Source organism: Camarhynchus parvulus, chromosome 17 (genome assembly GCF_901933205.1).
Source record: "Camarhynchus parvulus chromosome 17, STF_HiC, whole genome shotgun sequence".
Lineage (NCBI taxonomy): Eukaryota > Metazoa > Chordata > Aves > Passeriformes > Thraupidae > Camarhynchus > Camarhynchus parvulus.
The window spans coordinates 9,147,544-9,163,707 of NC_044587.1; the positions used below are offsets into that span (position 1 = coordinate 9,147,544).

At 48.2% G+C, this 16,164-nt stretch overlaps 1 protein-coding gene across 1 annotated transcript in view; it reads right to left on the reverse strand.

Annotated features, from left to right (window-relative positions):
• LOC115910801 (voltage-dependent N-type calcium channel subunit alpha-1B-like) overlaps positions 1 to 16,164 on the reverse strand; it is a 328,893-nt gene that overhangs the window by 147,807 nt on the left and 164,922 nt on the right. The window contains 2 exon segments of the mRNA XM_030961242.1: positions 127 to 183; positions 7,900 to 8,015. Coding sequence (XP_030817102.1) covers positions 127 to 183; positions 7,900 to 8,015 — 173 coding nt within the window.

The window sequence follows — 16,164 nt, forward strand, 5'->3', positions numbered from 1 at the left end:
CTCTGTGGCCGGATTTGTGCCGGGTGCATGCGGGAGGATCCTCCTGCTCGGGAGGAAGGCGTGGCAGTGACAGCAGTGGAACCTCTCCCGTGGCGCAGGAGGAAAATGCCCAGCAAAGGCACCTACCGTCCAGAGGGGACTTCTCTTCGGCGTTCTTGTCCTCCTCGGCCAGCATCACCTCCTCTGGAAAAGGAAAAGCGGCCAGGGTCAGCCTCAGGTTCCTCAGAGTCCTGGTGGGGCAGCAGGAGCCTATCCTGGTGCCACCCAGCCCATCCCGGTGCCACCAGCCCATCCCTGACAGAGTCTGCAGAGCGATTAATGCCTCAGGGCTGTGTTTCTCACAGGATTCACAAAATTACCAGGTTGGAAGAGACCTTCAAGATCTTCAAGTCCAACCCAGCCCCAACCCCTCAACTCAACCCTGGCACCCAGTGCCACATCCAGGCTTTGTTAAACACACCCAGGGATGGGGACTCCACCACCTCCCTGGGCAGCCATTCCAGAACTTTATCACTCTTCCTGTAAAAAACTTCTTCCTGATATCCAACCTGAATTTCCCTTGGTGCAGCTTGAGGCTGTGTGCTCTGGCTGTGTCAGTGCTGCTGGAGAAAGAGCCCAGCCCCAGCTGAGCACAGGCACCTTTCAGGAGCTGTGCAGAGTGATGAGGGCAGCCCTGAGTCTCCTTTTCTCCAGGCTGAGCACCCCCAGCTCCCTCAGGGGTTCCTCTCAGGGTTTGTGTTCCCAGCCCCTCTCCAGCCTCGTTGCCCCCTCTGGATGCTCTGATCTCAATGTCCTTCCCAGCCTGAGGGGCCAGAGCTGGGCACAGCACTCCATGTGTGCCCTCACAGTCCCAAGCACAGGGGCACAATGACTCCCTGCTCCTGCTGGCCACACCATTCCTGACCCAGGCCAGGAGCCATTCTCAGCCCATGTCTCTCTCACACAGAGGGAGGATTCCAAACCAAGCACTTCCTCCGTGGGATCACTCCTCAGAACTTCCCACTCCAGGTTCTTCACCAGCTCTCATCCCCAAGGCACCTCTGGAGACCGAGGACCTTCCTCCAGACCAGGCAAGTCCTGCAAACCCCAGGAAGGTCCCTCATGCCCATCCACGCTGGAGACAGTTTGGGGAAGATGCTCCACACCCACCACTGCTCTTTATCTCCGAAAATCAGCATTCAGCCATGGGGAGCAGAGTGGTGGCTCAGGGTGAGAGCAGCAGGGCCACACGGCAGGAGAGTCACTGTCACCACAGAACCCTCACATCAAATCTTTGTCCAAGTAAAATCCACAGCACATTTTCCATGGGGGAGCTCTGTCTGACACAGTGATTGCAACACCTCCCTTCCATTCCTCTGCAACTCATCTCCAAAATACAACCTTGCACTGTCCTAAATTAAAAATTAAAAAAAAAAAAAACCAGAAAACACTAAAAACCAACCTCCCAAAATGGAATAATTTTTATCTGTGTGTAAGACAACCCAGTTTCCTGAGGTTTCCCAGAACACTGCCACCCCCCTGGCCAGTTCTCAGTTCTGTGCCAATACTTGAGACTGCACTCAGAACCCCAGATTTTTGGGTTTGCTGCTGGAAACTGATGTGGGGATCTGCTAAAGGACAACCCAAAGCAAACAAAACATTGAGTTGGCAGCTGGTAAATTCCACACTTCCTTCTATTCTCATAAATGGCAAATTCATATACCTGTAATTCCATCAATATGAGCTCTTGCTAACTCTTACTAAAACATCTGACACCATGTTCCAACCAAATTTTGCTTTAAAGTCCATTTAAGCCAGTCTAGATGGAAGAGCAATTTCAGAAAAACAAATACAAACAAACCAGAGGCCAAACATCAAAGTGTGTAGCTGAGAGCTGTCTAGAAGGATACCAGAGGGATCAGCCTTATATAAGCCTATATAAGCCACACAAGCCTTATATAATCTCTTTATTAATCATCTGGGAGAGAGAGGGAATGATACTTTCATAAGACAGCAAATTGAGAAGGCTGAAAAATAATACCAAGGGCTGAGGAAAGCTGGAAAATTAAGCAGAGGGGAAGGAAATACAGAAGTGCAAAGTAATGCACCAGAGATGTGAAAGAAAGGAGAGCTGAGAGGGGTAAAAATGTCAGGTGAGCTCAAAGCTGCACTTTAAAAGGTGTAAAGTCCTTCCAAAAACCCACAAGTTGTGCCTGCAATCCCTACCTCCAATTCAGGTGGTTTTCAAGTCTTCTTAAGACAGGTCAGAAGAGTGAAATGGGCTTTTTTAGGCAGTTCAAGAGACCTCTCTGACCAGCCAGCACCTCAGACCAAAAGGTTCTTCTGAAGTCCTCCCCAGGGAAAGCTGTGCTGATGTTTGGGGGCTAAAATATGGGAGGACTGAAATGGCAATTCCCAGTCTGACTGCCCTGAAACATGAGGAAGGGATGGGAGATCCTTCCCAAAGGCTGCTGCTATACTGGATTCCTATCTACAAATTACTCTTACAAGACAATTCTGCAAACCTTTGCCCCAAGTTCAGGGTCCTGAACTGGTGCTCAAGCAAATCTCCATCCGTAAACACAGCTGGGCTCAGTTTTGCTGTTCCTTTAAAATTCCCTTTTTCACCTCTGAAATTCCCTCAAGCCTCGCTCTCCTCCTGCAGCGTTCCCAGGTTCTCTCCCTTGATCATTATTCCTGTCTGCCTCGTGTCCTCTGGGAATCCAAAGGACCACAGCTACCCCAGGAGGTTTTTAAGGCTAAAAAGAGAGCTCAGCAGGTCACTGAGCACTGCCAGGAGGGGTTTTTCACCAGCCAGCATCCTGAACAGAGGCTCAGGAGCTGCTCTGCCTTTAGTCATCCCTAACAGAGCCTGGAAGGAGACAATTGGGCACCTGAAAAACCCCCAAAAATGGTGTCCCTGCATGAGGAGAAATGTTCAGCAGAGAGATGGGACCAGAGCAGCAATTCTGAGCCTCCAAACAAAGGCTCAGGGGCTTTGCCAGGGTGTCATAGGCAGGGGTGTCTCGGCAGCAAGAGGAAGTTTTGGTCATTAAGTGCTGGGTGTGACTGGGGTGGAAATAAAGGCAAAGCAGCCTGGTCTGGAGCACCAGGAGTACCTGCTTAAGGCTGTGAAGGGTGCTTCTTGAAGGGAAATAAAAGCAGGATGCAATCCTTGCTCTCTCCTTTTTTTCCCCAAATCATGAATAATGACTGGCGTATAGCAAGAAAAGTGGTGCCCCTTCTCCTCCTCTTTGGTGTGGGGAAAGAGGATATTTGGGGCTCAAATGAGCAGCAGATGACTGGAAATAACAAAGACTAAATGAATTTCATTTCTGGCTGGGTAAATAGAAAAAGTTGATAAAAATGCAGCCCTCAGAAGTGGCTGTCACACCCTCCCAGGGTCTCTGCTTGGTCTCTGTGGGAATCACCCTGCCTTGGCATCTCACAGGTGTGGTATTTTCGGGGTCCCCTGTTGTGGGGAGGAAATGATGAATCTGATTCCATGTTCTTAGAATGCTAATTTATTATTATATTATATTATATTATATTATATTATATTATATTATATTATATTATATTATATTATATTATATTATATTATATTATATTATATTATATTATATTATGCTATACTAAAGAATAAAGAAAGGCTACTTAGAGAAGGCTTAACAAGATACTAATGAAAAACTTGTGACTCTCCAGAGCCTCAACACAGCTGGACCATGATTGATCATTAAGCCAAAACAATTCACATGTTGGATAAACAATCTCCAACCACATTCTAAAGGAGGAAAACACAGGAGAAGCAAATGAGATAATACTGTTTTCATTTTTCTCCGAGGCTTCTCAGCTTCCCAGGAGAAAATTCTGGGCAAGGGGATTTTTCCAGAAAATATGACAGTGACACACACAGGGTTCTTTGCTGGAGGTCTCTGTTCCCATCTCTCCCAGGGGCTCAGGGCTCTGTTCTTCTAAAGAAAGCTGAAACCTGAAGTTCAGAAAGCTCTGCCATGCCAAGGGATAGCCTTGAAATTACAGAGGGCTGGCAGAGAGAGGTGAAACCATTCCCAAAACCTGGCACTCCAGCAGAACAGAAGCACTCCAGTTTGGTGGGAAAAAGGTGGATTTGGAAAGAATTAAAATGCAAAAGATGTGAAATTTGATTAGCCCTGAACAGGAAGATTTTAGAGTCTCTGAGCAAAGTGTTTTCCTAATGATTCATGTCCTTGTAAGATAAGAGAAACATCTTCAAAAGAATATTTGTGGGCTTATAAACTCTTTACTCTATGTGGAGAACTTGTAGTTCCCTGTTCTTCAAAAACCCCAGCCTTGGAGTTCCTGCAGTTCTGAGGAGTTCAGTGGAGAAAACAGCAGGGGCAAAATCATTTGCATGCATTGCATCACTTGGCACTTTTTAATTCCTCTGGAAAGGACAACTGCCTTCAGAGTGAAGGAGGGGAGGTTTAGGTGGGATATTGGGAATTAGGAATTGTTCCCTGTGAGGGTGGGCAGGCCCTGGCACAGGGTGCCCAGAGCAGCTGGGGCTGCCCCTGGATCCCTGGCAGTGCCCAAGGCCAGGCTGGACATTGGGGCTTCCACCCCAAACCAGTCTGGGATGCTGTGAAAATCCAAATTACTGACATTAATGAGAAACATTAAAGACATTTCAGAGTGGTCAATGAGCAATAACAACAATGTTAAATTAAAATTATTGTTGCCTGAGGGGTGGTAGGGCACAGGTAAAGGAGTGATTTTAGTCACTCACACTTTCCTTGGTCCTAAAACAACACTTGAGGCAAAAACCTGAGCACTACAAAGGACAAGGGCACCTCCTGTCCAGCTCCAGCAGCTACACAGAGTATGTAAAAAACTACAGAGCAAAAGCCATCTAAAGATTAAAACATCATTTTGTGAAGCACTGGAATGCAGCTTTCCATGCTTCCTGCCTTGCATCAAAAATAAACGAGGGCGAAAAAAATCGAACAAACCAAATGCTCAGGGAGGTTATTAGAAATATTGGAAACCTGATGAGGCTTCCAGGGGAAGAGAGAGGATTGGGCTGATTGGTTCTGGGTGCTTTAGAGCAGGAAAAAATAAGATGAAACAAGGTAGAGGGAGATTAGAAAAAGAAAAGTAATTAAAAGAACTCCTGAATTCTTCCTCTTGCTGCACAAAGGCAATGGATTGCAAGTGAGGGCAGGACACAGCTCTGTGGGGTTGTTTGGTTTTTAAAATCCAGCTGGGTGTTAACACTTGGCACTCTTTGCTCCAAAAGTCAATGAGGTCAAGGCTGGCAGAAGGATTTAAAACCAATTTGATATTCCCAGGAATAATGACCAAATCCTCCAGAGTTCCATTAGAGCAGAATCCCAGGAGCTTTCGCTCTTCCCTTTGTGCAAACAGCTCCTGCCTGGGGCTGCTGCAGGATTTCTGCCCCCTTCTGCCTGTCCTCCCTGGCTGGATCTCCCCGCTCAGAATCCTGGAGAAGGAATTCCAGATGATTTCAGAGCTGAAATCCCCAAACCAGACCTGGGAAATCCCCGTGGACGGCACAGTCCCAATTTTCAGTGCCTCAGTCCTGAAGCCTAGATTCTCTGCTCTGCTTTGCCTTCACGCTGCATTTTCATTCCAAGATTTTATTAACACTGCTAAGCTGATTTTAATTACTGTTATTATTCAGCTGTACTAGGAGGCTCTTTTATATTCCTATTGTATTCTCAACAATGCCTTTCCAGAGTATTTTTAACATTCCCTGATTCAGCTCTTTTGCATGCACCTCCCTGTTCCACAAAGCCTTCTGGCTCGTGTGTTATTGGGCTGAAAAATGTGCATTTTCCAGCAGTTTCACTTGACATTGGTGTGGCATTTATTCAGCCCTAGCAACATAGAAATGGAAGAGCCAGGAATTCCCACAGGGATGGGAACTGGAGCAGAGGTTGACTGTACATTTTATAATTTCTCCATCCCAAGTTTCTCACAAGTTCAGCTGGTGATGGGCAGAGCAGGCCCCAGAGTGACAAAAAGCCACCCTCAACCCTGCAGGGGAATTCTCAGCTCTGTTTTAGTGAAGGAGATCAGGACTAAGAGACCAAAAATCACCAAGAGCCTTAAAAGAAAGACAGGATGAGAAAGGGAGAAGCCCAGAGAACCCTGCTCCAGCCACTGGGCAAGGCAGGAATTAATCTGAGTTAGAGACTGCACAGAAGCTGTAAACTAATGAGAAGACAAATTCTCAATGGAAAGGAAAGGGAATTCTTTATTTTCTGATTCCTCCAGAAGCACAGAATGAAGGGTGGCTGCCTGAGTTGCTGCTGAACAGTCACAGTGAATAAAAGTCTGACAACACAAGTGGCCCTCAATTGTCACCCAGTGCAGTGCTACAAGAAATAATGGGTTTAAAGCACCACATAAACTGCTGATATTTCTATTTTACATTTCAGCTGTAAAGAGCAAAGATTAAACTCATCTGTCTAAAATGGCACCCAGGAACCCATTTGAGAAACCAGCACTTCTTTTCCTCCCCATCATTGTTTTAAAAGGCCTTTTCAATTGGCTCAGATGTTGAAAAGCAAGCAAGGAGGAAATTAGCCCCCATTTTCTTGGTGCTGCATGAAAGAATTGACTGTGGTTATGTCAATATATAAATATCAGCTCCTCCATAAAGCAGGAAGGTTATTGGTAATCATTGCAGTCTGATAAAAATGCTATTTTCTGTTAAATTAATGTGTCTGGGTCCTGGTTAAAGTTGCTCACGCCTTGCAATAAAGAGCAATGTTCAGTTCCAGTGGTTGTAAATCAATGTTAATATGGGCTGGGGGGAGTTTCATGCAAGTGATCTTTGCAGCTCATAAAATGCCACTTGGGTGGGTTTTACCAGCACAGAAAGAAAGGCTGATAAACCAGCTGGGGCAGGGAGTAAATAAAACAGAAATTACTCATGGTAGGGAACAGTTCCTCCCTGTGCAGGCTTTGGGCACTTGATCACTGTGGATGCAACAGCCTGATCAAAAAGTGAGAAAAGTGAGAAAGCAAAGCTCATTTTCTCACTTTCTGACCAAGCTGTTGCGTCCACAGATCACTTTTTATATCATCCTGTATTAGGACAATTGCTTTGATCTCAGCAATAAAGCTGGCTCAGCTCCTTTAGTTTTGCTCAAACCAAACCAAGATATTTTTGCAATAACTTTGGTGCGAACGCTCAGAAAAAATTCCAACAAAAACAATGAGTGCTGGCCGGGACCTTCCCATGCTTGGCCACAGCAAGGACTCATTCTGGAGCCCATCACTGTCGCCAGCCGGGGTCTCTGCACAAGTCACAAACGGGACGGGGCTGCTGTGGAAGGTGCCTTGAGCTGTTTTATTTTCCACCATCAGTCTCATTACATGGTTATGACAATGGGAAGATGCCAGCAGCTCACATCCCAGGCAGCAGACCAAGAATTTAATGTTACAACTCACTTTAAATTTTTTGACCAATCACACAAAGCAAAAGCACATTGACAGTAGTTCTATCCAATCACTATAAGCACACATACCTTTGGTTAAAACAATGCTTCCTTATTTTGGATACAATACCTGCTTGTGAGCCTTAAAACACAATGCACAGAGCTCCATTATTAAGCTTCAACCTTCCTAATATCTTTCTAGATAAACTTTTCTGTAGCTTAGAGAGTTATTCTAGACAAGCATTAAAACACAGATCATTGTTCTATTTGTCTTTGCTTTTCTACAGTTTAAATAATTTTTCTGCTGACCAATCTCATGGCTACTGCTTAGCTCTAATCACAGTTCTGCTGTCTCTGGGGCTTGCCTTTTGCAGCTTTCCCAAAACCCTCTAATTTTGTGGATTCCCACACATCACCAGAGCTCCCTTGCCCCAAAACACATCCAGGCAAGCCCAGGATATGCCTGCCTTACCTGCTTTGAAGATCCACTCCAGGTAGCCGTTGAGCTCGCGCTCGATCTGCTGCTGCCTGCGGAGCTTCAGGAACGCCCGGCGGTTCTCCACCCGCTCCCGCTCCTTGGCAAATTCACTGCGGGCACACAAGAGAGGGAAAACCCATCACAGGCAGCCAGGGCAGGCACACAGCCCTCCCCCAGCCTTCCAGAGGAGTTCAGGGAGCCTGTGAAGTCCAGGATGGGAGTGGGGAGTGGAAAGCACTCATTGTTGTCCTGATGCCTTGTGTAGGCTGACCTAGAACAGAGACTGGACAGACCTAAAGAACAAAGTAGGGATTTGAGTTTAAATTTGGGATTTTTGGGTATTAAAAGCTTCAGTGGATCCACCTTGGGCAGCACAAGAGCCCAGCCAGGGCTGCACCCAAGATGAACCAAAATGGTCCCAAAATGCACAACTGGGCACAGGGTCTGTCACTGGGATCAGTTCTGCTCCATTTGCACCTTGCAGTTCATTGTCCCATTCCAGCTTTAGCCCAGGCAGTCCCACCCTGCTTGTTTTTCTCTCTCCAGCCCACGGTGTTTGTGCTCCTGGGCTGAGATTTGGGTCATTTGTCCTTGGTGCCCAGCTGGAGCAGGAATTGTTTTGTCTCCCTGCTCTGTGCACAGAGCTCACCATCCCCTCATATGAAGCCCAGACCCACACATTAAAGCAGCACAGAATGTGAAAAATAGAAAAGCTAAAATCTGAGGCATCAGTCCAACAAATTATTCCTCAGCCACCTCTCTCATCTTGAAAAAGACCTGAAAAATTACATGTGCCACACACTACAGCCAGTCATGAAACACAAATTAGCATCCTCAATGCTAAAAACCATCCTCCAGCTCTCTCCACAGCACAATCTCCTCTAGAAGCCAAGATTGTCACAGACATCAGGACTTTTTTAAAGGGATCTGTTCTTCCTTGTCAGTCTTTCTTCAAGCTTTCCCTGGCTTTTGGTGATTTTGACAAGCCCAGGTCAAATGAGAACTGAGTGGGGATGAGTTGAGGTGAAATAGCCCAGATGTCCTGGGCTGAGAGTAAAAATTGTCCTGCTGTTTGCTAAAATCCCATGGAAAGCAAGAGTCTGGATATCATCACTGGATCAGGGCAGGCAGAAAGGAAAGGTCACCCAACCATCACAGAAATCACGTCCAAGTACATCCTGCTGGTCTAGCTTGAAATGAGGGTGAGAAAAAAGTGCAGCCACCAGCCTGACCCACACTGGGGCCTTTCCCAAGGTAATTCCTGACACATCTGGAATATTCTGATTTTCTGGACAAATGAAGGTGTCCAGCTGCCATTTCTGGAGCTCTGACCAGCTCCTGCAATCCCTGTTTAAGCACTCACTGGAGTGTCTCCCATAAGAGCTTTGTGTGGATAAATATGGGATCATGAGGCTTCAGTCCCCCAGCACATCTTAACTCTTCTGTGTCCTTCATACCCTCAGTTAACTATTAATTAATCAGCTAACTAATGATTTTTACTAAAATCCCACCCATATATGCTCATCAAAAGCCAACAAGGAACAGGAGCTGGGAGAAGGGTGGAAGAATAGGGGGAAAAATTGGTAAAAGGAGCTCCAAGTGCTAGGGGCAGCTTTGCATTCCTAATCTGCAGCTGCTCCTTCAAAGGTGCCACTTGTGCTTCGTTTGGCAGGGATGTGACCCACAGGGAAGGGACTGAGGGAGGACCCAGCACTGATGGGAGGGCTGAGCTGGAATCTTCATTTTGAGCACATCCCAGGCTCCTGACTCTCCTCTCCTATCACCACCTGCCAGGACACCCCCTGGCCCCATCCTTGGAGTCCCAATACAGCTCTGAGCCTGTTGCAGTGTGATTTCAGGGTTTACCCCAGAACCTCGGGTCCCTCCCCTGATAATTCCCTTCCAGGTGTGTCAGTCACCTCTCCTTTCCCCTCCCAGCACTGTCTGTCAATCCTGGCATTCCAGAAGGCATCGAGTGATTGGCAGATTCAAAGGATGCCCTCTCCCCCTGGGGTGCATTGGGCCATCCAGGTGTCCTTTGTCCCTTTGTCCCTCCCCTCCTGTCCCTGCTTGGTGGCTCCCTGCCCCTTCCCTGCCCCTCTCCCCGGGGTTCAAAGGAGCAGCAGCCACGGGCTCAGGGAGTTCTGTTGGAGCTGGTGCTGCATTCAGAGGCCTGTGGGCCAGAATAAAGCTCTGGATCCAAACCCTCCATCAGAACTGACTCCTTTCCTTCACCATCGCCTTAAAGCTTCTCTAACAGAGGGAAACCTGAGAAGCAGCCCCTGTTATGGGGGGAAGCTCCATCCCAGCACCACCAGAGCTCCTGCAGGCCTGGACTTGTCCCCATGGGCCAACTGCAGCACCCAGCCAGCCCAAAGTGTCTGTGGGGTGAAACACCACACACCCAGCCAGCCCAAAGTGTCTGTGGGGTGAAACACCACACACCCAGCCAGCCAAAAGTGTCTGTGGGGTGAAACACCACACACCAGCCAGCCAAAGTGTCTGTGGGGTGAAACACCACACACCCAGCCAGCCAAAAGTGTCTGTGGGGTGAAACACCACACACCAGCCAGCCAAAAGTGTCTGTGGGGTGAAACACCACACACCCAGCCAGCCAAAAGTGTCTGTGGAGTGAAACACCACACACCCAGCCAGCCAAAAGTGTCTGTGGGGTGAAACACCACACACCCAGCCAGCCAAAAGTGTCTGTGGAGTGAAACACCACAGTTGCTACTGTTTGGTTCAGCACCAAGGGCCAGACGAGCTCAGGCATGTCCTGTCCTGCTATATTGGTAATTATTCCAATATGAGCCAGCAGCTCCTCCCTGGCACTCAGCATATCCCCAGGGTGATCCCAGATCCTGCAGTGTCAGCTGTGTCACCCTTCCTCCCTTCTCATGCTCTCATTCCTGCTTCATCCCCTGCTGCCCGGGGCCACGGACCTGCCTCAGTCTGGATTTGTGTCTGGAGCAGGAGGAATGAGATCAGCACGAGGTGACAACGAGCATTTCATTTTCCAGGGATGGTGTTGGGCTCTGGCGTCAGCACAGCTTCCCAAAGGAGGAAACAGCAGCAGTGGGAAGTTTCCTGGAGGACCCCCATGGGCAGGAAGGACAGCAGATGAGCAATGGCACTGCTCCCTCACCCCTCAGGAGCAGCAAAGGGAGAGCTCTCCTTGCAGAGCTTTTCATCTTCTGCCAGGTCCTGTCTGGCCTGAGGACAGTAAAAGTTACCCAGGACTTGTCCCTTTTATCACAACTTTATATTGCAGAGTCACAAAACAGAAAGGACCCACAAGGATCAGAGTCCAAAAGCTCAAGTGGAAAGTTTGTACTTTAAAAGTGGAAGAAAATGAGGGAGAAACTGCTGGAAGTTGCAAACCTTCAGCAGCTTCTGTACAGCCCAACACAGATCTCCCAAGGCACCAGTGAGGGACATTGTGAGGTTAAAGCCCCCTGTACCCTCCTGCTCCCTGGAACTGGCAGTTTTGGCCACCAAAGAATCCCAGAATGGTTTGGGTTGGAAGGGACCTCAAATCCCATCCAGTCCCTGCCATGGCAGTGACACCTCCCACTGTCCCAGGCTGCTCCCAGCCCTGCCCAGCCTGGCCTTGGGCACTGCCAGGGATCCAGGGGCAGCCACAGCTGCTCTGGGCACCCTGTGCCAGGGCCTGCCCACCCTGCCAGGGAACAATTCCTGATTCCCAATATCCCATCCAGCCCTGCCCTCTGGCACTGGGAGCCATTCCCTGGGTCCTGGCACTCCAGACCTCTGTAAATTGTCTCTCCATGTTTCTTGCCAGCCCCTCCAGGCCCTGCAAGGCCACACTGAGGTCCCCCCAAGCTTCTCCTGTCCAGGTGAACAATCCCAGCTGTGCCAGCCTCTCCTCCCAGCAGAGCTGCTCCATCCTCTGATCCCCCTGGAGCCTCCTCTGGATCTCTGCAGCAGCTCCAGCTCCTCCCTGTGCTGGGCCAGGGCTGGGGCAGCTCTGCAGGTGGGGTCTCACCTGAGCCCAGGGCACAGGGGCACAATCCCCCTGCCCTGCTGCCCACGCTGGCTCAGCCCAGGGCTCAGGGCTGGGGCAGCTCCAGCTCTCACCCCCAGCACCCCCAGCTCCCTCTCCAGGGCTGCTCCAGCTGCTCGGCCCAGCCTGGGTTGGTCCTGGGGCTTCTCCTGACCCAGGGGCAGCTCCAGCACTGCTGGAACCTCCTGAGGTTCCTGTGGGTCACTGCCTTGTCCAGGCTTTGCTGTAGAATTAGGGAATGTCACTTCCAGGAGAAGGCAATTCCTTGGGTCCCTGCCCATGAAATTCCTCCTGAATGCTCCAGAGCTGCTGCACAATCAGGTTCAAGACTGGAGGGTCTTGATTTAGGATCTTCCTGGTGAAAGAAGCTCCACTTGTTCTTTCTCATTTCAGGATATGGCAGAGAGGTTTGGTGAAGCTGGGACTTGTTAAAAAGAGGGTTTTCTACATGAAATGAAATAATAATGATCTGTGTCTCTTCCACTATGTCCATCACCATTGAGGAACTGAAATATTCCCCATTTGCTGCAACTAGAAAACTCCCAGAATTTCCCTTTGAGAGCTCTTCAACAGATTTCAGAACACATCCAAAGAAAGGAGGGGAATGATATCAAAATGCTGTATTTCATCTAAAAATATTTCAACTGAAGTTTCCCTGCCAGCTCCAAATGAAAATACAGAGAGCCCCATGGGAAGGGTTGGGAGCAGTAAATAGGTTTCCTCTTTTATTCAGCATAATTCCCATTTATGCCATTGACTTGCAAAAATCTCCCAAATCACCAGAAAGGAAAAACCTGAGCAGGAATTTGCTGCTTCCTGCCCAGTTTTACCTCCAGGATTTTTTTTTTCAGAGCTGGTTTTCCACCCTTTGGCCAGTTCTGGAATATGTAATGATGTTTTTTGTGAGGGTGGAGAGGTCTTGGCACAGAGCAGCTGTGGCTGCCCTGGATCCCTGGCAGTGCCAAGGCCAGGATGGGTTGGGAGCAGCCTGGGATGGTGGAAGGTGCCCCTGCCCACCTTGTAGCTGATTGCAGAGACAGCAGGACCAAGCAGGATTCCAAGGCAGTGCATCCATCATGGAAGCCACATCCAGTCAGGCTCCTCGTGTCACATTTTTCTCCTGGAGAGTGGCTGGTGCTTAACGTCACCAGGAAATGGATGGCTGCTGCTTTCCACCTTGGTGGGTGGAGGAGGGAAATCAATCTCGCTGTGAAATATGCACTGAGACAGCCACTCCAGGGCAATTCCAGAGCCCCCCCAGCCACACAAGAGACAGAGGCAGCTCCTCAATAACCGCCAGGGTCAGTAAACTTAATAAACTAATGAAATTCTTGTAACTGCTTCATCCACGTTGGCCTTAAATTAAAAATCCTGTCACACCAAAGAGGGATAAAAATCAACAACCCACAATCTTCATCCCCTGAGTGTGTGATTAACTTTGCTGTGTGACAGCAGAGAGCTGGGATGGAGCATCCTAAATTCTCCTTCTGCTTTGGCTTGCATGGCACACGCCCAGGGCAGTGGCAGGGCAAGACTGATGGCATCCTCAAACCTCTGCAATTCGGGTTTGCTGCTCAGAAATCAGCCAGAAACTCTTCCCACAGGCGGGGAAGAGGCTGAGAGAGATGAGACAGCACCGCTGTCATCCCTGTGCTAATAGTGCTGGTGATTAGCGACTCGTAATTACAGCACAGGTAATTAGCTCCTCATTGAGAAGGATCCCACGTTCAGATCTCAGGAAATCTCAGACTCTACACAGCAGAGCAGCCGCCATCCCCGGAGCTGAAGTGCTGCTGAGAAAGCAGCAGATCTTGGAAAGACTCTGCCAGTCACTCCTGGAAAGCAGCTGAGAAGAACTTTTGGAATGTCAAGTCTTCAAATTAACATTAAAAAAAAAATCCAATGAGTTTTAGGACTGGCTTGGTCTCCAGCCCGAGTACATCCAAGGAATGCATAAAGTTGGGTGTGGGTGGCAAATGACACCTCAGGAGACACGGGGACAGCCAGCCCTGGCTGGAGAAACAAGGATTGATAAAGCATTGAATGGCAGTGACACCTTAGGGGCCATGGGGACAGCCAGTCCTGCCTGGATGTGGGAAATCCAGGACTCCTGGACAACTGACCACTAAATCCAGGACTCCTGAACTTCTGACCAAAAGCAGAAGCCATTTATTGTTTACATTACACACATTTTTATAGATTCTACAAACTACTAAGTACACACTTCTTCATTGGTGCCTTTGTCTTGCTCATTCATTTTCTGCCTCCATTTCTCAGAGTATGTGATTGGTTACAGTCCAGGTGTTTCACAGCCCTCTGTTATCCAGTTCTTGCTGTCTTGGTAGACAGTTTTTCAGCCTCTTCTTTCTTAATTTAGCACAATTTATGTTCCAGCAGCCTTGATGAATTCCTGAGGCTTTGATAACAAACAGAAGCAGGCTGGCTGGTGCCCACTATGGCCCGACCCTTGCAAATACATTGCAACACCTGGAGAAACAAGGATTGATAAAGCAATGGATGGCAGGTGGCACCTCAGGAGCCATGGGGACAGCCAGGTCTGCCTGGAGGAACAAGGATTCCATAAAGCAATGGTTTGCAGGTGGCGCCTCAGGAGCTGTCACCTTGATATTTTCTGAAAAATCCCTTTGCCAAGATTTTTCTCCTGAGAAGCTGAGAAACCTCAGAAAAGAAATGTAAAGAATAATTATCTGATTGCTTGGAATGTGGTCTGGAGGTTGCTTCCCAACAGGTGCATCTTTGATTGGTCTTATGTGGATTGTTTTTACTTAATGACCAATCCCAGTTCAGCTGTGTCAGACTCTGGTCAGTCACAGGTTTTAATTATCATTCTTGTCTGGCCTTCTGATTACTCCTTTCTCTTTCTTTAATATAGTTTTAGTATATAATTTTCATATAATGTAATATAATGTGATATGATATATAATATAATAATCAGCCTTCTGAGAACTGGGAGTCAATTCTCATCTCTCACCTCATCCTGGGGACTCTCACAACACCACAACCATTGGTGACCACAAGGAGCCATGGGGAAGCCTGGAATAACAAGGATTGATAAAGCAATGGATGACAGTGACACCTCAGGAGACACAGGGACAGCCAGTCCAGCCTGGTGGAATGCAGCCCTGGGCATCAGATCAGGGACAAGGCACCCCAAAGGCACCAACCTTTGGAGTTTCTCACTGAAACTCCAGAAGGAGAGGAAGAAAGGCAACCACAGCAGAGGCTGAAGTAGCCGCAGCAGCAGCAGGAGGCAAGGGACAAGGGGAAGGGATGGGGGAGAGGAAGGAGAGATTTATTCCCTGGGGCACACAAAGCTGGGAGGATGTTGGTGAGATAGAAATACACTGTTAGAAGTTAGAAACTTGGCTTGGGGAAGAAAAATCTGAATAGAAAAGCAGTGCAATTTCCAGCTGCCTGGGCATGACCCAGAGCTGGGAAGATGCAAACCCAAGAGGACAAATCTTAGCTGGCACTTTGCACCCACAAGGGCTGCAAAGAGAATGACAGGAGAGCAGTAAAAACATGGATTTCTTCCCCATAACATCAGTTCTTTACCACAGCAAGGATCAGGAAAAGTTCAGGATGAGCTGACTTTGATTATTCTCATCCACAGACAAAATCCTCAGAAATCTGCAGGCAAAACTAAAAATAATTTGATGCCTCTGACTTACTGCTCTGAAAACATGACTAGAGATGAATGTGGTGTATTGTTAAATCACTGGTTTCAAACAGTCCTAAAAATCAGGACCAGGTCACCATTGAATATAGGCAAAGCATCTTGATTGGAAAGGCCCCATGGGACAAGAAGGAAAAGCATGGACATGCACCTCATTTGGGCAGGGAAAAACCTGAGGGAGGTGAAAGGAAACCCATCCATAGGGCACAGGGAGAGCACACCGAAAACTGCTGGAATGAGAGGAAACCAAACAATGGATTCACCTGAAAAGCGAGAATTTTTTTAGAATTCCTTTGTGCTGGTGACAGTTGGCACATCTGAGATAAGTTTTACTGCAGTTTGCTGAAAAGTCAGAGTTCATTAAAGAAGGAAAGCCCAGAGGCCTGAGCTGACAAAGCTCTGTGGCTCCCCACCCACCCCAAGAAACAGATTTTTGTTTCTATTTCACCTGGAGCTGCAGCCAGCCAGGATCCCACTGGGAAAGGTCCAGCCTGAGCCCAAAGAGCTGCCTAACCCATCCCAATGTCCAGTGCTGAGG